The 27,851-nt window shown below is 40.9% G+C and overlaps 2 protein-coding genes across 4 annotated transcripts; one reads left to right on the plus strand and one right to left on the minus strand.

The window, feature by feature from the left end:
- The first annotated feature begins 35 nt into the window (after positions 1-35).
- Positions 36-24,259, plus strand: LOC110980861 (protein flightless-1 homolog). Of its 2 annotated transcripts, XM_022237887.2 has the most exons (31): positions 36-304; positions 1,697-1,807; positions 2,701-2,853; positions 3,211-3,296; positions 3,788-3,864; positions 4,362-4,446; positions 4,878-5,098; positions 5,760-5,976; positions 6,444-6,528; positions 7,077-7,236; positions 7,712-7,821; positions 8,039-8,109; positions 8,629-8,762; positions 9,211-9,257; positions 9,453-9,518; positions 10,073-10,312; positions 11,159-11,274; positions 11,823-11,952; positions 12,540-12,621; positions 12,781-12,868; positions 13,347-13,460; positions 14,656-14,766; positions 15,897-16,005; positions 16,801-16,887; positions 17,606-17,702; positions 18,368-18,657; positions 19,219-19,424; positions 19,795-19,918; positions 20,820-21,002; positions 21,632-21,745; positions 22,623-24,259. In XM_022237887.2, exons 1-31 carry the CDS (start codon positions 242-244, stop codon positions 22,755-22,757), a joined length of 3,912 nt encoding a protein of 1,303 aa, XP_022093579.2. In that variant the 5' UTR covers positions 36-241; the 3' UTR covers positions 22,758-24,259. The 2 variants fall into 2 exon arrangements, with proteins under 2 accessions (XP_022093579.2, XP_022093580.2); XM_022237888.2 differs by lacking the exon at positions 14,656-14,766 and having other exon boundaries at positions 37-304.
- Positions 23,595-27,789, minus strand: LOC147795057 (diphthine methyltransferase-like). Of its 2 annotated transcripts, none has more exons than XM_087132301.1 (6): positions 27,671-27,789; positions 27,069-27,232; positions 26,456-26,528; positions 26,218-26,283; positions 25,802-25,974; positions 23,595-25,261 (listed from the first exon to the last, which is right to left on the minus strand). In XM_087132301.1, exons 2-6 carry the CDS (start codon positions 27,145-27,147, stop codon positions 24,717-24,719), a joined length of 936 nt encoding a protein of 311 aa, XP_086988427.1. In that variant the 5' UTR covers positions 27,148-27,232; positions 27,671-27,789; the 3' UTR covers positions 23,595-24,716. The 2 variants fall into 2 exon arrangements, with proteins under 2 accessions (XP_086988427.1, XP_086988428.1); XM_087132302.1 differs by having other exon boundaries at positions 27,069-27,228; positions 27,671-27,773.
- Between the last annotated feature and the right edge of the window lie 62 nt (positions 27,790-27,851).

Below are 27,851 nucleotides of genomic sequence, written 5' to 3' on the forward strand. Positions count from 1 at the left end.
AGTATTCACAAAGCTATTTAAAAAAAAAAAAAGGTTTTTAGGGATCTGCGTAAATTTTACGTTCTTGCGAGGAAACAAAACTGTCTGGATATTCTTTAGTTGATGACAATTTAACGATTTCGTTGAATTTTGACTGGGACCTAGATGATAAACTGAATACAGGTTTCAAAGGGGAGATATTGTAAAATGACATCCTGAATGTCTTCGATTTTTGAGGAGATCCCTGGAATTTGGATTCAACATGGCAGCCACCGGAGTGTTGCCGTTCGTTCGTGGGGTAGATTTAAGTCGAAATAACTTCAAGGTAATGGCATTAGAACAATCACAAAGTAGATTTATTGATACAGATGTTAATAAAAAATCTTGATTAACTTCGACGGTAGGGCTTATATAAAATTGATGTTTAAAATGTTACCGCTTGAAATACCGGAAATTCCAATGGCTTGCTAATAAGGTTATTAGAAGGGAACACCGTGTATTTCCGACACATATTTAGTAGGCCATGGATGCATGGAGCTCTATGATTAGACAGGGGATATAGAAATTGAATTTGGACATTTCACGATGAAACTCAGACCTAGGGCATATAGGGAGGGTAATAAATTTTTCAAATATTTGTTTGTGTTTTGTTTTGAAGTGATAATGAAGAGGATGTCTTTAGAAATATTTTGATATAAATTTGGATTCCATCAGACTTTGCAAAGCAAAGAAAGGTTGATTTGAATTTTAAGATGTTTTGTAGGTGTGTAATGCAGAGCAATCTGTGATTATTTTGTATAGAAAAAGAGAGTGGATTTTGACTAAAAAGCTTAAAATTCCCATTTGCATAAAATATTTGTTCTTGTTCGTGCCATATTTCAATGAATTACGTGCTGGCTTCACTTGAAATTTCAAAAACATTGGAAATTGGAAATTTAATAGAGGAGTTACGGCGTGCTGAAAAAGACAAATTTAATCACTATCAAGAAAATGAGTTTCTAAATGAACAGCACCCTCACTGTTTTATACATGTCCCCACCTGGTGCAATTTTGGACTTCAGTTTATTCCCCTTGAAAAAAATCCTCAAAAGAGTCTTAAGCTATAAATCATGACAACAGTAAAAGATATTATTAAGACTCTTTTGGAAGAAAGAAAAGCAAAGTTTGTAAAATTTCCATATCCTGTATCTTTTCAATCAGAGTAGCCCCAGACAGTGCCACACCTTCAAAGTTACTTTGTAAAAGTGGGCTGATACCAAAGAACCTCAAGAAGATATAAAAATTCCAACACTGATTTTAGTGCACTACATCAAGTGGTTAAGGACATGCCATGCCAAATAGTAGCAGCTTCACCATCTGGGTTCAAATCTTGTTGGAAAAGAGTTCCATAAACGGACATCACTTTGACATCTGTGCACAAACAAACCCTTTGAGAATGGTCTTGAAAATTCTAAGTGTTTTCAAGTAAATGCTTCAAAATTTGGGTTTTTTAGTACATGTTATCACTTTCTGATGGCTAATAAACTACTGCAAGGGAAAACTAGTGATGTCTGTATGTGGAACTCTTACCCTTTTTTATATTGCACCACATCGGGGATTTTTTCTGTGGGTAGATGCCATGACTGGACTCAACCTTGTTGAATTAAGAATGTTTCCCTCTTCAGCGAAGTTCGTACCACCAGTACATTTGTTTGTGTTCTCGTATACATGTATACAGTCAGACCTGTTCCCTAAGGATGTCGCAGACATGTCAAGTCTACGATGGTTGCGTGTCAACAAGACCAGATTGGAGATGCTTCCGGATGAACTGTCATCCCTTTCAAAATTGGTAGGTTGATTCATTGAATGCCAAATAAATCATTTCCAACGCTTGTAAGTAAGAATTTCTGATATCATGAATGGCATTTTTTGATTATGTAATACCAATGTCCTGAATGATAATGATGAGTTTGATACATGAAGAACCATCAGTCTTTAGGTAGTATGGCTTATACAGTGATATATCCAACAGTGGGGGGGCCAACTTGCTCCCCCCCCCACACTTTTTTCCTTTTCAAAGAATAATTCAAAGGTGAGTTGGAAAGAAAGTAAACGGTATATTGATAAAATATTAGCACCAAAACCGTAAGAAAACAACACCAGCAAATAAAAGCAAGGATGTCGGAACCGTGAGTACGGCTTTTCAATGAGCCGGCTTTTGAATGTTGAATGAGCCCAAAGCTGCATTCACTTTTGACTTTGCCCCCCTGACACCAAAAGCTGGATACGCCACCGTGTGTTTATCATCTGACATGAGCGAGGGCATTATATTCCCTGGATAGGACGCTTTTCAATAGCAGGTTCACTCCTTACCTAGGGCCTGTATTCATTTGTACTTCTTGGTAGGGGGATGAAAGTGGGGATATAGTGGCTTGTCTCAGGACACAACACGCAGCTAACCTCTGGATTCAAACTCTCTGCCCTCTGACAATGAGTTAAAAATCTCTGCCAGTGGGCCACATATTCTGTTTTGGTCGTCTGCAAGGTTGACATATTACTTAACCAGTATGATACCCCTGTATGTCTATTATTTAAGAACTGATTCATGGAAAACGAGGGATCCAATTACTCTCAACCTCTTGACCCTTTTTAAAAACTTTGCTCCACTACCATGACAAAAAAATACAGTCGCTCTTTCAGCATTCCTGGCATAAACATTCCCATGATTGACTCGCATTCCAGGAACATCTCCACATGGCCAGAAACAACTTGATCCAGATCCACGGTGACCTGCCCACCCTGCAGTGTCTACGCACCATCAATGTCAGACACAACAAGATCCGCAACTCAGGGATACCCAATGACATCTTCCGCCTCGATGACATCACAGTTGTCGTGAGTTAAACTACCAACCTGTCGACAAAGAGAAAAACTAAAGAAAACATTAACTGAGATTTTCACTGAAATTTCCGTCCACTGTTAGAAAACTCCATGTCAAAGAAGAAAACAAAAAACCTCCCCACAGGAGAAATATTCGAAGAGCAGAAAAATACTCATGTAATGCAAGTGCCCTTGACATGCAAGACATTTGATTAACAATCTTCATCCATGGAAGCCTCTGGCTGCAAACATGATGTTCCGAACCAAGAACATGTAATGGATTTGTATGATTTGCGCTCCTTGTACAGTTTTTCATAGTTACATGTATCTGCAGCCAATAAAAGAACTGACCCGTGGTGTTCTGTTATTCAGGATTTTAGTTACAATCAGCTGTCGGCCATACCAGAGGAGCTTGAGATGGCAAAGTCATTGCTGGTGCTTAATCTCAATCACAACAAGTATGTAGAGATTCCATTGCATCACCAAAAAAGTCACTGCTAGACCGTGTCCAGTATAAAATACTAGTCTTGTGGATCTTCTGAAATACCAGTCCTGACTTCAATATGTTTGGCGAGAGCATACGTGTACTTGCATCCTCTGAAATCTACCACGCAAGTGACCAATGACATGATTCTTTGTGCATGTATTTGTACTTCAACTTTTAATGGATATGAAACCCCATGCAAAGTAATCTTGTCTCGACCTTTTTCAGTCGTGCAGAGTGCTCCAAAATATTCTTGGGAATGTTGGGGAGAGCATATGCTAGTCACTGGTCTTAGAGATTTTCCTTCTTTCTGGGAATTGGCTTTCATCATTTTTCACTAAGAGTTGATTTTTTCTGGTGGCAAAGCAGAAAAAAGCTAATAGCAATAATGTATGAAATGTGCAAAAAAAGCTTTTTGTCGCAGACATTCAAAAAAATTCCCCTGATTTGCTTTTACTTGGACAGTATTTCCAGCATTCCCCAGCAGCTGTTTATCAACCTGACAGATCTCATCTATCTCAACATTAGTGACAACAAATTAGGTAAGCCCGAGTCAACAGAACCAATTTTTACAATACTCAAGGACAGATCAGTACAAAATTTTCAGGAGGGGGCAAACAGGTTTATGGGGGGTCCCAAAAAGAAATTGAAATTTGGTCAAGTTACCTTGTATGGCCTTTCTGAGGGGTAGGCTATATTTTGGGATACTTTCAATGCTTTTTGAAGGAGCTTTTTTGGTTCTTTTTTTTGGGAGGGGGAGAGCTATGGCCCCTGTTGCTCCCCTCTCCCCCAATCTACCCTTGGCAGTGCTCACCAAAGGATGTTGCTTGGCAGATTCGTTCACTAAGTGTGCATGGTCTCGATAATGAACGCACTGCGACACAAGCCGCTCTATCTGTTTTTCCACCGAAAGGATATCATCTCATGTTCCTGCGTTCTTGATTATGAACAATAGCATGACAAACAATGATGTAAAATGATCGGAGTCCCTGTCGGTGGTCCAAATCAAATTCCTGTCGATTTCTTTTCTTCCCAACAGATTCCATCCCTCCTCAGTTGAGGCGACTAAGCAACCTGCAGACCCTGATACTGGACAACAATCCTCTTCTTCATGCACAACTTCGGTGAGCTTCCCTCGCCTAGCTTTCACTGATTGAATAAAGATGTATTTTGAAATGACGGGAAAAAGATGGAATTTTCATGCTGTTGAATTGTATTTACCACCCCCATTGAAATCGTACGGTGTCATGGGAAAGTTTTCTATTCCTGGGAGTGTTAATTGTAATTCTGACAAGTACAGTCGAGCAGTTACAAAGTTTGAAGCCTTCTGAATATGACAAAATCCACCATCGAAATTAAATGTCTTTCATAACAAAGTTGAAGCCAGTAAGGTTCAGTCATTGTTCAGAGAGGGATTTCGGTATACTTTCATATGTTATGAAATGGAATCATAGTTTAGGCCAAAGTGTCCGATTGTTTCTACTCATTTATCTGCTAATGCTCGCGGATTTGCTCCCTCACCCGCATGACCCTCTGCCTCTCGTCCTTTCCCCAGGCAAATCACTGCCCTGACCCAGCTTCAGACCCTGCAGCTGCGCAACACCCAGCGCAATCCCAACAACATCCCGCCTCAGCTGGATGCCCTGGTCAACCTGTCCGATGTGGACCTGTCGTACAATGAGCTGACCAAGGTGCCAGAGGGACTGTACAAGCTGGGCTCGCTCAAGAGGCTGAACCTCAGCAGCAACTGCATCACGGAGCTGTCCAGTGCCATGGGTGAGTCTGGACTGAGAGATTGGCCTGCTGGAAGGCATGCAAACCTGCAATGATTTTCAGGATATGAGAACATTTTGAGGACATGCGAAGGATGGCGAGACAGTGCATGCTCATATAGCATGTGATGAGTCAAAATTGTCACATTTTCCATTTGTTTGTATACACATACAAGTTCATGGAGGGAGACAGGGCCGGAATATCCATTAAGCACAGTAGACACCATAGATAGGGTCTTTGAAAGTTTTGAGGGCCTGCGAAAATACCATGCATGCTAAAACCTTTCTCTCTGGATCAGCGATGTGGGAGAGCTTTAAACTAGCTAATTCATAGTTTTGCTCCACATGCGAGACACCAGAATCATAACAAACCTCTGGCTGGTTTTTTCATCTTGGTTGGCTGAAGCAAGGTCATGTGAGGTTCAGTAACAGAGACTAGTGCATGAAATACGCCTGCCTAGAGCCTGCTAAACACTCAATTTGGCCGTGGAGGTAAATAATGTTTTGCAGTGGTACTCAACTGCCATAAACAACCTCAGAAAGTGGTGGAACATACCACCTCATAACTCATCGACTGTGACAATTCACTTACTATCATTTGGAGGCAGTATCCCATCTATCCGGGTCAAGTCTCAACCCCCAAATGACCCTCTCCTGTTTTACAGACACATGGGTCAACCTGCAGACACTGAACCTGTCGCGGAACAAGCTGACCTCCCTTCCAGCCGCTCTCTGCAAACTCATCAGCCTGAAGCGGCTGTACATCAGCTGCAACAAGGTAGACTTTGACGGCATACCCATAGGCATCGGCAAGCTGATGAGTCTGGAGCAGTTTGTGGCTGCAGACAACAATCTGGAATCTATACCAGAAGGACTGTGCAGGTGTGTTCCATTTATCCTTGTCATATTTATCGTTTCATGTTTTGGCATTTCTTCACAGCATTTCCAGTCCACAAGATTTGAGGTTGGCGAAGTGTAGAGCCAAGCCAGAGTTTACCTACGTGTCTCAAAAGGCTTGAGAGATTTAGTCAAGCATTGGAGTAAACTTCTTCACGAAGCCCACTCTAAGTCTAAGGACAATTTAAATTAAGCAAGAACCAGATGCTTAATGATGAGCCACCATGTAATAGCATTTCTTATGGTTTCAAAAAAAAGTTTACTCAATGTTTCTTATCTTCTGCTTTGTATCTCTGCTTTTTCCAGCTTTTATCTCTGCTCCAACAGCCTCCTTTTTTTCTGTAAATTCTTTTGTTCTCAAATTCATTCGTTATCATGTTTCCATTCAGATGTTTGTTTCCAGTGATGCTGACAAATGCCATTTTCTTCCATATACTTGTCTGGTTGTGTAGATGTCCCAAGCTCAAGAAGTTGATTCTCACCAAGAACAGAATTCTTACTCTCCCTGAGGCCATCCACTTGATCACAGACCTGGAGGTGAGGAGCGTTCTCTGAAAACCCTGATTCGTAGACAAGGAGTGTTGTTTACGTATTTCAAGTAACAAATCTTTTATACCGAGCATAAAGCAGGCTGTTGGCAAATTTTTATCTCTGTGTGTTTGAGGTTCTTGGTTGTGTTCATACAGGGCTTGCGTTTCCATAGAGACATGACAGTTGCATCGAAGTTGTTACACAGCATTGTGTTCCCATCAAGCTTGACAGCATTTCATGTGTGATATTGTCTGCTTTCCATGTTGTCAGGCATTTCACTGAAATGTTTTCCTTTGTGCTCTGTCTCAAAAGTAGACTTCATATCCGACTTTGGCTTTCTTTCTGGCCGTAGGTCAATGTTTAGGCCTTTGAATTCCAACCAAATAAAAAGACTGTGTCTCTTGGTAATGTTTGTGTGGTTTATTGTTTTGCCGATGAAACTTCCACAATATTTAGCCAGAATCTCAAAAGGCAACAACCTAGTTGAAACTCCAAAGCCGCAGTTTCAGAAATGGCCAAAGATTCCTAAAATGAACACTGTCTGCTTTTGAAAGGTTCTTGACGTGAGAGACAATCCAGATTGCGTCATGCCACCCAAGCCCGTCCCCCAGCAAAAGGGTAGTGGGGCTGAGTACTACAACATTGATTTCTCTCTCAGTCACCAGCTACGACTCGTCGGGGCATTGCCTCCCACTCCCGGGGGAGGCTCATCAGGTATGGACAAACTGTTTCTAAAACATCTCATTGTAACCTGCTTGGTATTCCAACTGTGCATGCCCAGAATAAAGCGTGTCAGAGGTCATTCCGAAACATCAATATGCGCGCAAGGGTGAATTAATCTGTGCTTCCATATGCCAATCGACGCACAGACTGAACATGTTCATGCTTGCATGCTTTATTCTTAAATGACCTTACCTTTTTGAAATGCTGAACTTGCTCAGTGCCCCTGAAATAAATATTTTGTGGTTTGTGCAACTATCCAAACTGTTCTTCTGAACTGTATAAAAATATATGGTGCGCCCTGTTGGGCTTCCTCAAGTTGATGTTTGATTTTAAAAATATCAAAATATTTGCTGTAGTCAGTGCACCAAATGTACAAATTTGGCTCCGAGGGCAAATGTCTTACTGCTGCCTTCTTGAAGCACACTTCATTTGTGAGTTAACTTTGAGGCATGATTTCTTCTCGCAGCTTCCAAGGATCCCTTGGCTCGTAAGCTGCGTCTGAGACGGAGGAGACAAGAGAGCATGACGCGAGCGCAAGGCAAGGACGATGCCGGAGAACAAGCTAAAGTCTTGAAGGTAAACACCTGTAAGATTGCTGCTTAATTTCACCCTGAAAGAGGCCTGGAGATTGGATGGGGCTTTCTTTTGCGTCATCTTGATACCTTTTTTTTTTATCGTACTGAGCCCTTTTGTGGTTAACTCTTTTCACTGTACACTCAAAAGTAAGTGTGCACATCAAGAAATTTCACCATTCCCGCCAAATGAATTCTTCCCTGTTTTTCTTCTTGAACAGGGAATGAGTGATTTAGCCAAAGACAAGAACGAAGGGAAGACTCCCGGTTTAGAAGAGCAAGAAGAGGTCAAGTAAGCATGTTGTAGTCGCATTGGTCTTATTTTCCCAAAGTGTAGCTTAACATCCGGTCGGAAACGCAACGGTACGATCGCAGATGAAATATGAAGGTTTAAATGGTGAAGGAAGTGATACGGAGTTGCTTGCAGTAGCTTCATGTAAGATATATCTGGTTTGTGAGTTAATACACAGGTTTTGAAATGAACTGGTGGACTCGATGTTTAGGGCATGTATACTCTGCCTGTCATTAGGATATTGATGAAGGACTACTTCGTCAATAAGTAGTAAGTAGTTTAGTCCGGCTGTGCATAGTTGCACTCCTTGTTACCTTTGCAGTGTTTTGAGTCAGTCCGGATTGTGCAGACTAGTCATCTGTTGTTAGCTTGGAGTTTGGAGTCCGTTTGTAAGTGCCTTTTGGTTAGCGTTGCATGGTGCTAGATTTAGGAACATGTCAAGCACGTGTGCCAGGGGGCTGCAAAACTGAACCCTGCCCTTTTTGCTCTGCTCTCTCTTGCCTCATCGACCCTCCGTAGACCCAAGAGCTGGTTGGATGCTCTGGAGAAGCCCCAGCTGGACTACTCTGACTTCTTCCCTGAGGAGACTGGACAAGACGAGGGGCTGACTATCTGGCAGATTGAGAACTTTGTTCCCCTCCTGATTGACGAAGGTAACCTGCACTCACCGTGTTGTCACCACTACCCCCTAACAAATTTAGCCTCTGTAGTAATTGTGACCACCATTCCAAACCTGTGCTGTAGGCTTCTTCACCGCTTTCTGGAAAAGGACACCAGTATACACTAATGCAAATTCCACAACATTCACTGACTATAAACTACCGAAGGTTTCCTCAAACAAACTTTGCACTATGGATCACTTTGAAGTATGAAACTTAATGATGGAGAAGAGAAATGTCAAACATTGAACTTGTTTTGGAAAAGTGGGTAACAAATGTTTGTTAAGTTGGAAATCAGGCTTACGTCCAGCATTTAAACTGTGGTTTAACCGTGAACTCAAATCATTTAAGAAGAGCCATGTTAAAATGCACACCACGCATTTGTTATTTTTTATTTGAGTTTGTTCAGTCATGTAATCTGGTCAAACTTCTTTCTTGACAGCCCTTCACGGGAAGTTCTACGAAGCTGATTGCTACATCCTCTTACATGTGAGTTACGTTTGAAACTCTTGCATTTGGCATTGGAAGCAAATGAAGACTGTGCCCACCGCCTGGTCTTTCTTCTTTTTCGAGTTCTGCTTTTTTTACACGCAACAGTTGGAATCCAGGAAGGCTATATCATATATATCATCGTTATGGATACTCAAAGGTAACATTTTTAATGTGCAATTTTTTTTTCTGCAGAGTTTTCTTGACGAGAATGACTTGATGAAGTGGCAGATATATTACTGGATTGGCAACACAGCATCGGTAAGAAATACAGGTGTTTGAAACCAATCAGGTCGGTACCCTGGGGACCACAAGTTTGGAAGCCATCATTATTTCTACAACTTTGTATCTTGGCAAGACCTAGGGCTAGGTTCCAAATGTCCTTTCATCAGAATAACTTCCTGTGGTATTCTGGGAATCAGACACCAGAGTTGCTTTTATGGGATACATGTGTCTTTGTGGCTTGTCAACCAATAAAATCTTACCTTTAAGTCACATGCTCCATAACCAAATGTTTGATTGTAAATGAGCCATATGATATTCCAGTATTTAGACTGACTTTGGTAATAGGTAACCAAGGGCTGTTAAGCAAATATGGCAGCCAGCAGATTTTTCCCCTTTGTTATCTTTTTTTTTTTGCAAAACAAGCTAAATCTCAGCTAAACCAAGTTTCAACAGGAAATTTTTCAAGTACAACGAATTTCATGTACCTTTTCACAGTCAGCTGCCATTTTGTAGAATTGGCAGTTACAAACCAGTGCTGTCAATTTGTAAAACTTTACTACTAAGACGCACTTTACCTCCATGGTTTTCAGTTGGACAAGAAAGCCTGCGCCGCCATCCACGCTGTCAACCTCCGCAACATGCTGGGCACCCGCACGCGGACCATCCGCGAGGAGATGGAGGACGAGAGCCCAGAGTTCCTCACTCTCTTTGACAACGACATCTCGTACATAGAGGGCGGCACAGCCAGTGGGTTCTTCAGTGTGGAGGAGACGGATTACACCTTACGGATGTACAGGGTGTCGGGCACGCAGAGTCTGCATCTGGAGGCTGTGAGTTGATTTTCCTTTTTTAACTCGGACAAAGTCTTCAGGGGAGAACAATTAAAGCTGCTGCTCCATGTATTGTTTTATCAGAGAGCTTTGGTTTGGGATTTCGGGTGGGATGTTTAAATGTTTAAACAAAAAAGTTCCAATCTGTTTAAAGATTTTTCCAAATGTTTAAACGGAACCGCCCCTTTTTAGAGGTTTGACATTTGGATGGACTCAGTCTGGCGTTCATTTTTATTGCAAACAATGCCTGTTATATACTGTTTTTCCCTTTCAGCATCCGTGTACCTTTTGAGAAAAAGTGAATTCTTAAACAGTAAACATTGCTTGTTTTAAATGGCCCAACATCAATCTTCCCTTTTACATTGGCTGGACCGTGTGCATTGTTGAACTATGTAATTATGCACATATGAAAACACCGAGGCAGGCGGCGGCCTCTGCAAATTGGCTTAACGTTTAAATGCTTTGAGAAAGTTACCTAAACGTTTTTCAAATTAAACGGAAATTGCCACCCTTATTTTGGACAGTTAAGGATGGATTCAGTTATTTGGTAAGTTGTCTAATTTCCGACTTTCCAAGATCCATGGACTGGAACACAAACATATAATAGCCCTGAAGAATCTCAAATACAGTGTGGAATTTTAGACAAGTATGATTTATGCACTCACCATGAAGCTGTGATATTTTTTTAGTGCTTTGTTGAATAGTATGGAGTTTTGGTTGCCACAGAGCCCAATGCATTACTGAATAAAAAACATCAGCTGTTTTATTCATTCGTAGAATATTCCTTGTACTGTGAAGCTCCGATTTGTTTCCTGAATGCCTTTTTGACACACCTGTGGATTGTAGGTTGCCATGGAGCCCGAGCAGTTGGATCCTTTTTTTGTCTTTATCGTGGACATTGGCATGAAGATGATGATCTGGTACGGTCAGCACTGCAAGTCCCTCACAAAGTCGAAGACAAGGTATTGGAGACGTCAACAGTCTATGAATGGATTTGCCAATTTTCAGGGAGCAGTATGTCTTGGTTAACCCTGCCCTGAATTTTATGGGAGCAAACTTGGGTCTTTGTGATTAAGTTTCTGTGTATTTTTTTGCATTCATAACATAGTCTCATCGTTCATATCCAATAACTGTAGTTCCTTTTATTTTTTGAAAAAGATATTTGGTAGCATAAGAGTTGACCTCTTTGTATTGAGAGTTTGTGAGAAAAGTTTGCTTGACTGTCACAACCCCCCCCATCACTAGCGTTGAAGACTCAATCACTCAAATGAGCTAGTTGGAGATAGTTCACTGATTTGAATTTTATATTGTGGGGAAATGTAGTTAGAACCATTGGATGGAACGTCTGTCATGGAGATTCTATTCTCTTTGATTTCGTGGGCCCTGCGTGGAAGAAACACTTGCTCATTGCTATCAGAGACCCTGTAAATAACAGAAAATTTGATGGGACAAAGTCTTGGAGGGATTCAGTGAGATTGTTGTCTGCTCACTTTCTCCTGCGATCAACCAGGCTGTTGGCAGAGAAGATCAACAAAATGGAGCGCAAGAACAACGCCAGCATCACCATGATGGTGCAAGGCAATGAGAGTGGGGAATTCTGGGAAGCTCTGGGCGGTGTAACCGACGACTTTGTCATCAGGGTGAGTCATGCAGTTGGATGAAGTATCAAGGTTTGGATCAGATATTATGCATTTGACCCTTTCAGAATCCGTTTTTAACAGATTTGTTTAATAATTATATTTTGCCTTTAAGGAAGAGTCAACCAGGACAAAAAAATCAAGCCCTCTAACTTTTGATATTAAATCTCTGAGTAATGACAAATTCATTAACCTATTTATTCTGGAAAAAGACATCCAAGGCAGTTTTGAGGATTATTACTCAAGAAAGTGATTGACTGGTTTTGAAGCAGTTCATTACAACCAAACAGGGCCTGGCACGGATGATGGAGGAGGCAAGGGTCATTGTCTAAGGCAGGGATCCAAAATAGCATTAATTAGAGAAGCAAACATTTGTTACTGTGGGCCCACATTTGCTGGTTGGTTATTAACATCTCTCACCAGTATTCAAAACTACCCATGTGACGGGCTGTTGACCAATCAAAGCAGTCCAACTCTAGCAGGCATATGTGAATTACTACTGTAAAAACTTACATTCAGTGCAGTTTCACAGACCCTTCCTGTAAAGTAGATATGACATGTTTGTGATATCTTACCATTTTTTTCTTCAGCCGTGGGTCGGGAACTTTGTGCCTGACAAGCCCAAGTTGTACAAGGTTGGACTCGGCATGGGGTATCTGGAACTTCCCCAGGGTAAGCAAGAATAAAACTTTTTTGATTTGTCAGGAGTAATGTCTTGATGGCAGTTTTCTGATTGTAAGTTTTGCATTGAAGTTAAATTGACGATGGCGTGTGAGATTTTGTGGCTCATTCATTTGACTTTGTGTTTATTTTTCCGCTTGGTTTCATCAGTTGAATTGCCAAAGGGCAAGCTGTCACAGTCGCTGTTGGAAACCAAAAACGTCTACATCCTAGACTGCAATGCCGATGTCTTCATCTGGTCAGTTCCACTCCTTTGGAATTAGAAGAGTCATATGACAAATGAATATTCATAAATACATCAGACAGAGTAGTTAATACTTTTGGACAAGAGCTGTCATTTAGAGTGACTAAGTGTTCAGTACTGCTATGATGGGTTGAGATATATTTGAATATCAAACAGTGTCTTTAGAAATACAAGGCTGAAAAGCATGTAAGGCATGAAGGGTTGTACAAGTGCAGACTACACACATTAAATCTATACATGGACAGCAGTGGAGGGTTTGCGCACTTTCTCATTTACTTCCTTAGTGGAAATCAACATGGTGTACAAACTTATAATTACTTCTCAGGAGAATTTTATTGATAAGCTCCTTGTTTAAGTAAACTTTTTTTGCTCAACATGCCAGTGTGCCAGGGAGGTTTGAAGCATCAGCTTCTCCAGAATAAGATTCTCTAACCTGAGGTGGTATTCACATTACTTGTTTTTTTCACCTCAGGATTGGCCGAAAGTCAACGAGGCTGGTCCGAGCGGCTGCCCTCAAGTTGTCTCAGGAGCTGTGCAGCATCATCCATCGTTCCAGCTGTGCTAGCGTCATCAGGGTCCTAGAAGGGTAAGTCAGAACATCCAGAGATGGGAGTCTAGGACCGGTCTGTCGATGCACTGATCTAACCACAAAGAAAGCAAGTCCAAGCTCTGGAATGTACCACCTGGCACAAGGCAGCAAAACAAACAAAAAACACCTGTTCCATGCACAGTGTCACAGCAGAGCTAGAATGTTTCACCCTTTATTTTGCCAGAGTCTTTGAAAGTACTACATAAATGTGCTCCAAAGAATGAATAATTATTTAGTTGATTGTAAATAGTAGTTAGCATCGCACTGCAACTTGTGACAAAATCAAAACGAGTGTTGCACAAAACCCACTTTCCCCTATCATTTCTTCTTGAACCGTCTATTTTGGAGAAGTGCAACCCTTTTAGCTTTTTTTGCATTGTAATCTAGTCACTCACAAGTGAGGTTAAAAACTGTATTCCCAAGTAAGAGGGGATAAACGACGACACAGGAATGCCTCATTTGATTAGCCCATCACTTGACTTGAGACTCAGTGACTAGCGCTGATGACATACGATGATTTGGGACTACATGATCACAATTCAGATTGTAGATGAGTGGACATTGTCTATAGTATATTTGCCATCACAAACAGAAGAGACAATATTGCAATTTGTTTTTCCTTGAGAACACATCCATACGACAAGTGCATCCATTGGCCTTAATTTGAAACCTCAACAGGAAGTAGAATGGTTACCAGTTGACAGCATACCAGTTTTCTGTACTGAATTTGTGACTAACATTTCACTTTGATGGAAACAGAGTTCAGACTGTCAAGTCCCAGTGTTTGATTGGTTCTGTGAATTCAACAGACTCGGAAAACGCATCCTTTTTCTGTGCTATTTCAAAATTTAATAACTACACTTTCCCTTCACTGACCTAATATTGTGTGTATGGATACGCTGTGTTGTCTCTCTTATCAGACAGGCATTTCTATGCATGTAGTCACTTTGAAATCTTAGCCATCATTTCATATGTAACGAGGGCATTCTACAGGGCCTGCCTTGACCAACACTTGGAAACACAGAGCCTGGTATATAGGTTTTCCATTCGCTTCCTGCAGTCCAAACTTTTATGTGCTCGGGATGATGGCGGTAATCTTTGGCCTTGTTAACTTGTCATCGCAACACTGGTTTAGAGTAATTTAGACTAGTAAGTCCAGCAGACTCAATTTTCTGTAAACCATTGTTCCCAGGTATGAACCCTATTTGTTCAAGCAGCATTTTCCCACTTGGGATGAGATCCTAGCTGTGGACTATACATGCACCGCCGAGGTGGTGCTCAAATCAATGATTGAGCAGATGCGGTAAGCTCCGCCCATAATTCCAACCTTGGCTGCGACCCAATTGATGACCTCCCATCACTCCCACTGACAGCTGCCCGATTGGCCAGAGAATGATGTCAATAGGAGGAGCATGCATATTGATCATTAACTCTTTTCCTTTATGCAGATTTGCTCCGCCTGAACAGTATGAAATAATGACATCTTTTAATTGTTTCGTATGAGTAATTAATTGATCAGTTGATATTAACCTATTTATGTATTGATTTGCATGTTATGTAATCTTGCAACATTCAAAGGAATAATTTTGCAAGAGATTTTATAGTCACCTTCTGTTCATGTTTGGTATAACAAGTGTGGTATTTCCTTGTTAGTTAAGTTTACATGTTCATTGAAAGGTTTTTCGCAATGCAGTCTTTCTTGTGATATCTTTTCCTCTGCACAGCACATTACTGTTTGAAATTATTGAAGTGAATCTACTGACTCTCTATCCCATAATTACAAAAATTCCAAGCTCAGCCTGGGTTGTTTTCTGTTGAGCATGTCTCTTACTTCTTTCCAAAGTTAAAAAAAATGCTTCAGTAAGTTTTTCAATTCTTGCAAACTGACAATTGTATTGATTGGGATACATTTTGTTTAACACAGTTGCGATTGGTTGATTGCATTATTGCCTAACACTTCTGACAGTATTGTTTTTTGAAAAAGTAAAGTTTGAGTGAAACATAAAATTACAGCTATCCCTAACTTCAAAAAAAAGTCAGAAGACGTCTAATTGGAACTCAAGTCAACTGTTAAAGTCTACATTTATTTTTTAGTTTGTGGACTGGACTAACAGCATTTTCACTCCAATATCTGAATGTGGGTTCAAAAACTTCCCAAAGTTTTCCATACCTCCAAACTTGAGGTTCTGTTGGATGTTACACCTACAGTTTTGATTTGTAGTCTACTGACTTGTTTCTGTACCATAACTAAATGTTCAGAGAAACGTGTTGAATTCAGCATGCTGTTGCTCTTAGTTCCTTGGATATTGTTAGATTCAGCTCTTTTCATCAAAGTACCTCTGATAGGTTAAGGACCGATGAACCAAAGGAAGAGTGACGTACAGTCTTGTAACACTTTCCTGAGGTGCTTTTTTCTCCCATTTCATTTGATAGAACTGAGAGTCAGGTCTTCAAGTCTAAGTTCCAAGGCTGGGATGACGTGCTGGCTGTTGACTACACCCGCCGTGCTGAAGCTGTCCTGAAGAAACCTGCCATACAGACGGTAGTCATCTCTAGAAACAATATCATGATTGTTCTTGAATGAGCCAAATACCCCGTTGTTGTCCCTTATGCACCTCAGTCCAGCCAAGAATGGTTTCTAAAGACGGCTTTGTACAGTCATTTGCAGAAGTTTAAGACCACTGGAATTTCCTTGGTATTTCTATCATGGGCCTGCATTACATTGTCTGATTGAATGATTACATAACATTTGTTTTTACAGCGGTCCATAACCTCAGAGTATTTCGATGAGCCCATTTGAATGAATTTTTTTGCAAAGGCAGGTCTTGAATGACATTTAGTCTGTAGGCAGCTTGAGTAAAAAAGCCAGCCAAAGTCATCAGAAACAGAGGAGGGCATACTAAATATTAGACTGTTAACATTTCAAATTATGGAAATGTAGTCCAATAGCTGTTTAACCAAGATATTAAGGTTACACATTGAAACTAAACCTAAGTTGCAATGATTGATTGGTTTAAGTTTGGTTTTTCTTCAGGTAAATTCATTTTGTATGGGTGGTCCTATACTTTTGCAAATGATTGTAGAACGTGCATACTAACTAGAACGACCCGCAAAATATCTATTCAGACAAAGCAATCTGCTGATTAAGTAGAGGTAGGCACATGCTGCCTTTATGTTATACCAGGTGGGATGGGAACCAGTTTTACAGACGAAGTACCACTGCACCACACTTGATAACCTGAACTCTTAAGAATTAAATGTTTGATGGTGAACATTGAAAACATATACATGTATAAATTTTTTTTTTCTAAACGTCTCATTTGCATTATGTTGATAGGATGCATTGGATGGACAGAATGAAATGAAGACCGACCTGTCAGCTCTTTTCTTGCCTAGGCAACCTTCCATGCCCAGCCATGAAGCAGTAAGTGGATTGGACTCTCAACCATATTGTTACTGGGTTTTCATGTGTCTTCTTTCCCCACCACCACTTAACATACCACCAGCACCAAGGAACACAATGGATCATTTCAGCTGTAGACAAATGCTATTTGAGGTTTAAAAACCCTTCTCACTTTTGAAAGGTAAATCATTTGGTCTTTGCTTCAAGCCACGTTGAAAAGCCTGTGTATTTGTTGGTAGGCTATGGCAATCCCAACAGAATACAAGGAACAAGATTTCCATTTTAAAACGGGTTTTACCCTTATGCCGACGTATACATATAACACTAGATACTCAGTGCTTGTCTGAGAGTTTGCGAAAGAAGTCACAAGCTTACTTGGGTGGGACTCAAACCCATGACCTCATGCTTACTTGTGCAGACGTCTTAACCACTCAACCACTGAGCTTGCCAGGGTTGACTAGCTGGTCTGGGGTAGATGAAAAATACATCTTGTCAGATTTCCTTTGTAATACCATCCAAAGGTCTAAACAAGCTTGGACACAAAAGAATAAGACATGTGATGACTGTTTAAAAAAAGAGCCAAAAATAATGCTTAAAAGGGGGCTGAGTTCCACCATATCATCTGTGACTTCTTTCATTTATGTAGCCGGATGGAAATATAATGCATAACTGATGAATCTCCTGTTAAAAGCAAAATTTTGAGATCATTCATTGGGACATTTGGCAATGTTCTCCTCAGGACCAATTGATGGAAGATTGGAACGAGGATCTTGATGGTATGGAGTCATTTGTCTTGGAAGGCAAGAAATTTGTCCGGCTTCCAGATAAAGAAATTGGTAGGTCCTGATCTGTCTTTCTGTAGAGCTTTCTTTGTATTTCAACATATACCAACAAATAAATTAATTTAGAAAATAGGCACATTTCAAATTTAGCATTCCAATAAGATATTTTCAATGTAGGTGTTGCATTTCTCATCATATAAGGTGCTGAAGTCTGAGGTCATTTGAACCAGCAAGTCTAGAGTACACACATATTGGTTCATGCACTTGTTCTCAAGTTTATGTTCTAAGACACATAATTGTGCATGTAATGTATTCACATCAGTACTCTATAGCTATTGTATTTGTCACAAGCAAGTTCTGCCCATCTGTACGTCAACCCCAGAGTATAGTGTTTGGGGTTTTGTGATATTCTTTGCAGTGACGACTTGACGATTTTATTCTCTTGGAATACTCAAGAACTGTTGACAAAAAAAAATGACAATGTGAACACCTATTTGAAGATATAACTTGATAGAAATGAGCTGTGTAAAGTATCTAAATCTGTACATTGTAAATAAATTTTGTCCGACAGAGACAAAACTAAAATTCCTTCTCAATTTTTGGGTGGAGGAAGAGAATTTCTGCCAAGAAAGAGTAAAGCCTGAGCCATTTTTGCATGGAGACACTTTCAGTTTCTCCTTTCTTTTTGTTTTCAAAATATTTGTCTTTTTGCCCCAAAGGTCACTTCTACAGTGGCGACAGCTACGTCTTCCTCTGCCGCTACTGGGTCCCAAAGGACGTCCCAGAGGGGGACGAGGAGGAGAAGAAGGCCAGCGAAGATGCTGATGGACACGAGGATGACGAAGAAGACGACGACGACGAGGAGCCAGAGGAGGACTTCCAGTGCACCGTCTACTTTTGGCAGGGCCGGGAGGCCAGCAACATGGGCTGGCTGACCTTCACCTTCAGCCTGCAGAAGAAGTTTGAGTCCCTGTTTGGTGACAAGCTGGAGGTAGTGCGGCTCTGCCAGGTGAGTTTTACCGGGGATTGGCTGTGCTCGGGAGAGCACAGGGCACTGTGATGCAGAGCTTTTCAGCTGATAATGTCGCTCAGCACATTTTCAGTCTTGCTACTCTCGCATGTCCCTAGTTGAACCATTTTGTAAAATGTAATTGTTACTCACATTTTGCCTGCAGCTGTAACTTTCGCTGCGTAAATGATCAGTGACATCTCATACAATAAAATTTTCAAGGGACTGGTTCCCTCCGAACTGATAAATGAAATCAGCTATTGATAACCAGAGGCAGAACAGCCCAGTCTATGGTGTTCATTGTCCTGTGTTCTCAAGAAATGTTTGGGACTCTTGAACACAGAATTTTAAAAATATATTTGCTTATCAAAGAACTGTTCAAAAGATAATATTTTATTAATGAGCACCAGAAGTTTCTTCCATAAAAGATAAAGGTAGACCAGGCCCCTGGCTGATCTGAATTGTCATAAATGCTGCATCAGGGAACTTTTGCTTCATCATGGCAAATTGTAAGTAGGAGAGTTTCATACGTGCAACTCTGCTTTCGTCTCTGTCATCCAGCAACAAGAAAATCTGAAGTTCCTGTCCCACTTCAAGAAGAAGTTTGTGATCCACCGCGGCCGGCGCAGGCCCACATCGGCTGCCGACTCGGAGCAAGAACTGAGCCTCAACCCCTCCTTCTACCACATCAGGTCCAACGGAGGCCCTCTCAGCACCCGTTGCGTCCAGGTGCACCCGACAGTGCAGTGGCTCAACTCAGAGTTCTGGTAAGTAGGGTTAGTTCGGTATTTGTAATTTGGAGCTTGAGTTTAAATATATGGAACTTCAGTTGTCACATTGGTAACATCAAGTCAACCTCAAGAGGCAACTGAACAGGTTTACTTATAATAAGTTTTTCATTGAAGAACGAAAACACAGAGTTCCAAAATTCAACATCTTGAATATCAAATACTACTCTGTGTGAATTGGTCAAACTACTGAACTGAGCAGGCAACCAAGCTTGTCCGTAAGATGATCAGTAAGTTTGTAAATTTATTTTAAATAAACCACTTCCGCTTCTCCCAACGTCACAGCTGTTTTTATCAGTTAGAGCCAATTCATGTTTTTCTTGATTTTTGTTTTGTTTTGTTTTCTTAGTTACATTTTGAAGGTTCCGTTCCGGAACCAAGACAGTAAGGGTATCGTCTACACCTGGATTGGCAACAAAGCTGACCCCGAGATGGCCAGAATAGCAGAGGAGTTGGCGTATGACATGTTTGATGTGAGTTATTGGGGAACTGACCAGTAAATGTCTTTCCAGAATGCTCCAAAAATGTGGTTAGGAGATTCACACATTTTGTTCTGTGACTACGTATATGTCTCTCATCACCATGGTAATATGTACCCAAGATATCATGAAAAAAATGTATTTTCTAGTAGCAGAGTCAGATTACCGCATTGTAAGGTTAAAGTGAGTGGACAGCATTCAGACGAGAGCAATGGCAGAGTTTTATTTAGTGCTGCAAGTAGGTGCCAAGGTTCGGTTCACACTACGACTTTGATCAAAAAAGATCAAACACGAACACAAACCAAGTCTTGTCGCATGCTGGAGTGCTGCAAATGCCTGGCAAAATAAGCATTGTCTGTCTGGAGGTCCTTCGATCGAGCGCTAGTCCGACTATGATCAGCATCTACTCAAAATTCGTTTTGTGCAGCCATTTCTGACATTATTGGCCTAATATGGAATGTAAGGGTGTGGCTATCGGACATTGGCACACATAAAGTTAACTCTGAATATACCTAAGCACAATTGGATGTAGTGAGAATCTGGAATTGTTATGCAATGGAAATGCCGTCTGTTGCATGTTCTCGGTTGATTAATAGTAAATTCTCACCGCGTGCTCTTTACAACCATGGCTTTGCTTAGCAACCACCATCTCTGGAATGGACTGGTTTCTTTATGCCCTTCTTTTCCATTGAGAACAGTGTATTGTTGCAAGGCATCTCTTATGTTACTAAGGAAAAGCTTGCCCCAAATCATGAGGTATAGCAACAGTGGCTTTAGTATGGAGAATTCCAATTGTTATGTTCACGTTATTTTAAAGAACTCAGTGTACCAGATTTTATTCAAATCGAACTTGCAAAGGCTTATTGATTTGATTTCATTTCCCAACCCTTTGTAGGATACCCACAGCTTCCAGCTTCTCTCGGAGGGGGAGGAGCCCGAGAACTTCTGGTGGGTGGCGCTGGGCGGCCAACGCAAGTACGACGAGGATGCCTACTACATGCATCACTCCAGACTCTTCAGGTGCTCCAACGAGAAGGGCTTCTTCACTGTGTCTGAGAAATGTTCCGACTTCTGCCAGGTTAGGCATCAATTAGGTTAACCCATTCAGAGCCATGCTCAGGATACCCCATATAGTGAGAAAAAGGATAACCACCACATCCTGAATGTTTATACTGATTCAAATACCTTGAAATCCTTTACCCAGGATAACCTTTAACAGTGGAAATGTAATATATGCTGCAGTAAGTGTTGAGTGTCATCAAGCTCTGTGCTAGAAGCCACGTAGGATTTGGGTATTGTTAACTTGTGTGTGTTTTTCATAACCCTGCGTGATTTTCTTTGGACATCTAACTGAAGTAGTGCTTATTTTGTAAGTTTCCTATTCCTGAGAATCTTTCAGAATAAAAATACTTCCCTATTCTTTTAGTGAAGTTTAATGTTTGCAAGCTTTCAAGTATATATTGCACTGAAATATGCTCTATTAAAATGTGTTTTCAATTTCTTGAGGAGTTATGACTGGTCATTAATAATTTACTATGCCCAGGATACTGAGATCCAGTGCTGTTTCAAATGTCTCAAACTTTCATTTGCTCTTGCAGAGAAATTATCCAAAGAGAAAGTGAACCTACATGGTAAAACACTATAAAACAATGCCTTAAGGAAAGATACAAGGGTTTTTTTCGATCACTGCAATTTTTCTAATACCAGGATGATCTTGCCGATGATGATGCAATGATCCTAGACACTGGTAATGAGGTGTATCTATGGTGCGGTCCCAGCAGCAGTGAAGTGGAGAGGAAACTAGCCTTTAAGAGTACACAGGTAAGCACCACAAGCAGTTCTCAGTGCAGTGCAGTACGTAGAAATTGCCGTGCCTGGGCCACTTTACACTCAGATTATTTGGAAAAGTTGGAAGGCTAAAGATTATTTTGGTAAACAGGGAATTAAGTGTTTTGGTATGGTTTTACAGCAAAACTGAGGTTTAGGGGAAGATAACAGTCAGTATGTTATTTCAGTAGGATTGTGAGTTTATGTAGATTTTTTATATACACTGGTGTATATCTAGCACTACATATAAACAGTGAAGAACAAATGACATGGTTTGAGTAACTAATGTTGAACTGAAGGATAATACATGTGCATTCGGGGTGTCTACTGTAAAATTGGAAAGCAGTCCCTTGGAGGCAAATACTTACGGGTGCACTGTAGTGTGAATTCCTCGGGCTGGATCACAATTCATCTTTAAGCTCAGGTTGTCGTTGGGCAATCACAGCTGATTAGTGGTTCTTCATTGAGTTAAGTTGGTTGTCATGTCAGGCGTTTGGTGGCTTGTTGTGTTTATGATAATCATAGGGTAAATAAATCCCATTTTACGTTCCCAAAATTAAACATCTGATGTGATACTCCAGGAGGGTAGCATGTTTAGCATCGTATCTTTATGATTGCAGTAAATGGGTGATTTATAAATAAATGCAAACATTGTACCCTGGCATCTGAATTTGAACGGCAGTTTCAACACTCCCTCTGAACAGTAAAACCCCTTCCATTAACACTTTTAAAGTACTCTCCATTCCCGCACTTTCATTGAATTCTAGATACAGTGTCTTTTTACAGTGTAGTCTTTTGTTTTTTTTAAATTTAAATCCTTTTGGGCGCAAGTCTGGACCTTGAGGTCATTTGTATATTGTCCTTACCATAGGTGTATGTCCAACACATGCGTAACAAGGAAGAGGAACCCAACCGCAAACTGGCCATAGTCCGCAAAGGCAGAGAGACCTGGAAATTCATCCGTTGCTTCCACGGATGGGGGAACTACAAGACAGCTCCAAAGTGAATTCATTGAGGAATTGGCTGTTAACAGACCCTGTAAAGTAGTTAGTCATCCTGGCTCAAACTTTGAAGCATAAATTATGAATTATTCAGTTGTGGTTGAAACATTTTGCTACCCGGTCGTTGGTTTTTTTTTCCTCGGATTGCTGTGAATGTCATTTTAAAATTTGCCTGGTAGATTTGAATGTCAGCAAGCCAAGCCTGGTAAATCTTTAAGGCTCAGTGGTTAAGGCATTTGCATCACCGTGCAGAGGTTTGGGGTTCGAATCCCACTCAATCCCACTCTGTGAAGTCACCAAGTGTGCACCTTATGCAGGCTTGAAACTCATTTTGCATGTACCTGTAGCTCTTTGTATGTAACACTTAGAACTTGTCATCGCATGATTTCCAGAATTCAGATTGCTTTCAGTGCTGGACCGCTATCTTTCCTATCTAAATACTGTGATCAAACATTTCTGGGTTCTTATGCCGTTGACAAATACATGTTGGTGCTAACAAGGGTCTTCTAATTTTATTGCTTATTTTTTTGTCTTCCAATGGAATGTCCAAAGACTTCTAATCTGAAATCTAACTAATGCAAAGCAGTTAGGCTAGACACCTTCCAAGACTTCTTTCCAAAGTCTCACAGTACTCAGCGTTTGTCTTCTGAATTGAGAGACAAGATTGGTCATTTCCATGTTGTGGAAGTAATTAAATTTAACATGGGCAAGACAATCTCTACAAGTCAGCACACTGGTGTATACAGTACTTGAATTATAGCTGGTGGGATATTTACATTGTGCTCTACATTTTGCCGTGAAAATAGGTAACACGTGCTACTTCAAAGGCTTGGTACCAGGTGTTCAGAATGATGTCTCAATCCAACTTCCTCTTCTTTCTCTTGCTCTCGGAACAAGATGTTTTCGCCAAGTCAACGACTCTTAATTTCTGAGGTGTGATCAAGACTATGAAATATCTTGTTACATTTGCCATGAGACGTTAAAGTAAAGAATTGTGCATTTTCGGCCTTTCTTGGAATTTGAATAGTTCATTCCAAGGGATAGTATGCCATAATTGTACTATCAGTGTGTGTGACCTTTGAATATTTCTAAATTGAAATTCACCATATTTTGTCACGTAGTGCTTTAGCTTCCTACCACTGCTTCATAGGCCCAGAGAAAAATCACATTGTCAAAAATGTGACTTAATTTATTGTTGTACAATACAGGGCGCAATTCTTCAGAAACATTTTTGAGCTTTACATGCATTTGGAAAGATGAAGCCTACATTGCAGTAGGAAAAAGCATGCAAGGCCCACGTTCACTTTCCATCCTTGGCAAGTACATGTACATGTAGAAATTTGTTTACTTGTGGGTAAACTACTAAATTGTTTTGTTACTTATCCTAGTTTTTACGATGTCATTTTCTTGGAGTTTAAATATTGTGCTTGGTTGTTACATATTAAAAGTAAGTTTTAATTAGTTCAATAAAAATGTATTTATCATCACGAGTGACAATTAGAGTCCATGCAAGGTGTGTTAGAAAGTGCCATTCCTTCACAAGTGCTCTTTCATTAACCCCGAGTCCCTAGGGTGATTTACAAGCAATCTTCCACATCCTTGCAAAACTCAACACCATGTAGTAAACTGTGTGCATAAACAGTTGGACTCTATTTGTGGTATGCCTCGTCCCACGTGAAACACAGCCAGTATACCAGTGCAGTACTTATCCTGACAGATTCCAACAAACCCTGGTGTTGGAGTATGGCTGGTTTGGGATTGTTAGGGTTCATGTTGCACAAATATTGGAAAGTGAGAGGCCATGAGGAGCATTACCCATTGTCCAAAAACTGTCCACTATGAACGGTGCCGGCTAAAAAGAGGACAAAATCACCCCCTCCTCCCCCATCAAAATGATCTTACTACACCACTGGGCTGAGTGTCGGGAAGAGTGATCACTCAACTGTAGTGTCCTTGACGGGGCGTCACACAATCCAGTCTACTTTCCACACATGGAGACTGTGGTCATAGAAAGAGCATGATGCAATGGTATCCCTCACTGACAACTGGTCTGCATTTCTGTCAAATGCTTTGTATGTCCGTCCACTCACTTTACAACTACATGCAGGGCCCTGAGCGATAGCTTCCGGTGCCCCTTGTGAAGCCTGTAAGTCATTCCTTGATACATTTGCTCTAAGAACCTGTTCTGTTAATGCCGACACATTCGGAGTTCTCTCTCCACGTTCTTGCTTCGTGCCAGATGTACAGTTCCCCTCTTTTTGACCAGCGCTTCTGCTTGTCCCCTCCAATGCACCTGCCAGGTCTCCCTCAGGCAATGATGGTACAGTCCCGTCCGAGGAAGAATGCACTTGTTTTGTTTCAATGCAAGAAGACACTATGTCATCGGAGAGGGATGATTCGGCAAGCTTCTTGTGAGGAGGGTGGGGCTGTATATGTTGGCACCAATCTACTCCATATGCCAGGGACTGGTGTTCCATGTAAGAGGCTACAATAGGCTGGGAATTTCCACCTACGACACAAGAAAAAAATCACTTGTACATTAGAATCAGTCTCAGTTGTCTAATTTATGCTGTCTGAAGCCAGCTGGCAAATCCCAACAGACAAATTGACATTTGACCCAACAGTTTGCAGCGATACATTTTGGAAATGATTGAGTTTTACACTTCTTCAAGGACTGGACAAGCTAGCTGCCGAAATCAACTGAAATTTCACCTCTACCCAGCTCCATTGAAAATAAGACAAATAAGGCACTCTTGTTGGATAATTCTGTGTCAGATGATTGTGTCACAGTAGCACACTGTCAATAGTCAGATTTGATGATGTGCATGAAGCTATCAACTGTTCATGTTAGTTCAGTTCTGGTCACACTCAATCTTCAGCATTTCCTATACAAGTCTTGGATAGCTGATAACCAATACTGCAGAAAACAAACCAGTGTGCATGAGCACAGTGCGAATCAAAGCTACTCTTCTAGTTAGGTCAGAGACACAAGCAGAGACGCAAGCGCTACGCAAAGAAAAGTGATCAGTAAAAAGGGAAACATCAATACCATTTATGTTTGCGCAGTCCAGGATGTGGAACCCGTTGTGCATGCAAGCCGCCAGGAGCAAGTGGCCATGGTGAGGGTGCCATTTCAGCCTCCACACTCCCCCGCCGACATTGGTCTGAGTCAGCGGTTGGCGCATCTGTCTGGTATCCCACAGCAACACCAACTCATCGTAGCTAGATGGTGGGGGAGAAACAATTGTCCCTGAGCAAGACAGTGTGTTTCAATTGCTCTTCTTTTATCCAGAGGTAAATGGGAAGAGCTAGAGTTGTGAACACACAGACAATTTGAAAACAGCCAACAGGACTTCCCAACCATGAACGGCTTATCAATCAAGGATAACAACTACCTGACTATTCCCTTTTGTATACGGTATAATATTATTTATAAATAACAGAGTCTTGCACAATCATAATTACCTTCCTGAGGCTAGGAGATTCTCTCTGTGTGCATTACTATGCAAGCTGCATACTCCCATACTGTGACTGTCAACAAAATTGAATAAGGTATGCAATATAACAAATAGTTTGTGGCCAAATAAAAGGCAGGCACAAAAACATCAGCACACAATGACAGGATTGTTCACTTTGCAACAAAGGAAGGCACAGTTTGATGCCAAACAAACTTCAGAAAATATTCTCTAATACAGTAGTGTACCTCTTGCTGATGAAGAGAGGTTTGGAGCAAGGTGTCCTTGTGTCCCATCCCTTGAACCGGCAGTCATCACCACCTAACCAGAGACAAGAAGTAGACATGTAAATGGGAACTTCAACAAAAGCAATGGTAATTCCAAGCTACCGGAGGCTGCACAGTGTTTTGAACATGTAAGACATTATGGAAGCGATAAAAAGAAAGAAAGAAATCTACCTCATTTAACTGTGTGCTGAAGTAACAATAAGTACATAGCAAATCGAACATACATATTATTTCAACCAAAAAAAAAAATTTGCTTGCGATTTGAAGGGTTCCATATCAGTGAACCATTTGCAAGGAGGAGACAAACATTCGTTGATTCACTTCTTTTAAGTAATACTTGCCTGGCTGGTTGTTCCTGAATCTATCCAGAAACTGCAAAGTCCTTGTGTTAGCTTTGGGCCATGCAGGGTTATTGTTTTAGTGATACACTGCACTGTGACAGATTCTAAACACTTGACGACAGCTGTGCAACTATTCAATTTTGATTTCACACTTGTCCAAGAACTGCATGGTATTAAATCCACTATCCTTTCATTTGTATCAAGCTCAGAGACTTGGGGGGAGGTTGATTTACCGGAGTACACGACGTTTGGTTGCCAGTAGTCAAAAGCTGCTATCCATGCCTCAAACCCATGGGCCGGCCAACGAAGCATGCTCTCAACACTTGAGGAATCGTCACAGAGCCGACACAACGTCAGACTCCCCTTAGAATCACTGACAATGACGGAGGGAGTCTGGCTAGAAATGAAAAATGAACAACTCCAAAGCACATGCACCGTGTTTGGTTTCATGTCACCATACATAGAAATTCAGGGGGAATTCAACCAGTTCAGACATCTGTCCAAATCCATACTGTTACATCATTTGTTAATTAAACACTAAGACAGGATGTCCAATGCCATGTCAAGCATTAATATTGTACATAAAGGGAAAAGTCCACTCGTTTTGAAACGTTGTCCAATCAGTCCCTCGTCAGCTGGAAGTACATTATCATTGTGGTTCCTCAAACTTATCAAGTGCACAGTAAATAAACAAATCTGTCGTATTCATCATGAAAAAAAAAATCAGATATCATATGCCCCGAGCCAAATATCATAGTGCTACTAACTCAGTTCAGCCACAATAAAATCAGTTTTCTTCTAACTTGGCATCAAGCAAATACCCAAAGATGCCTACCTGTGATACTTGCCAGTGTTCCAGTCCAGAGATAAAGCCAAGCAATTGTTATCCTGACTGACTCGATGACAGGCAGTCGGTTGTAGTGTGAAGCCACCAGCCTAAAACACATAAATGTCAAGAAAAGACGATCTTCATTATCCTCATAAGTGTCTGTCTGCAAAATGCATAAGCTTGCATT

This window comes from Acanthaster planci, unplaced genomic scaffold, assembly GCF_054643075.1.
Source record: "Acanthaster planci isolate LZ-2023a unplaced genomic scaffold, COTS_SCS Contig193, whole genome shotgun sequence".
Lineage (NCBI taxonomy): Eukaryota > Metazoa > Echinodermata > Asteroidea > Valvatida > Acanthasteridae > Acanthaster > Acanthaster planci.

Bases quoted from the DNA above. Each gene is read 5' to 3' on its own strand.
- LOC110980861 (XM_022237887.2), top strand. From the start codon at position 242: ATGGCAGCCACCGGAGTGTTGCCGTTCGTTCGTGGGGTAGATTTAAGT. The intron at 7,237-7,711 runs GTATGGACAAAC...TTCTTCTCGCAG, and splicing joins TCCCGGGGGAGGCTCATCAG to CTTCCAAGGATCCCTTGGCT. The intron at 16,006-16,800 runs GTAGTCATCTCT...TTATGTTGATAG, and splicing joins AGAAACCTGCCATACAGACG to GATGCATTGGATGGACAGAA.
- LOC147795057 (XM_087132301.1), bottom strand. From the start codon at position 27,147: ATGCTTCGTTGGCCGGCCCATGGGTTTGAGGCATGGATAGCAGCTTTT. The intron at 25,975-26,217 runs GTAATTATGATT...CCCACCATCTAG, and splicing joins AATCTCCTAGCCTCAGGAAG to CTACGATGAGTTGGTGTTGC. The intron at 25,262-25,801 runs GTATTGATGTTT...CTTGTGTCGTAG, and splicing joins GGACTGCGCAAACATAAATG to GTGGAAATTCCCAGCCTATT.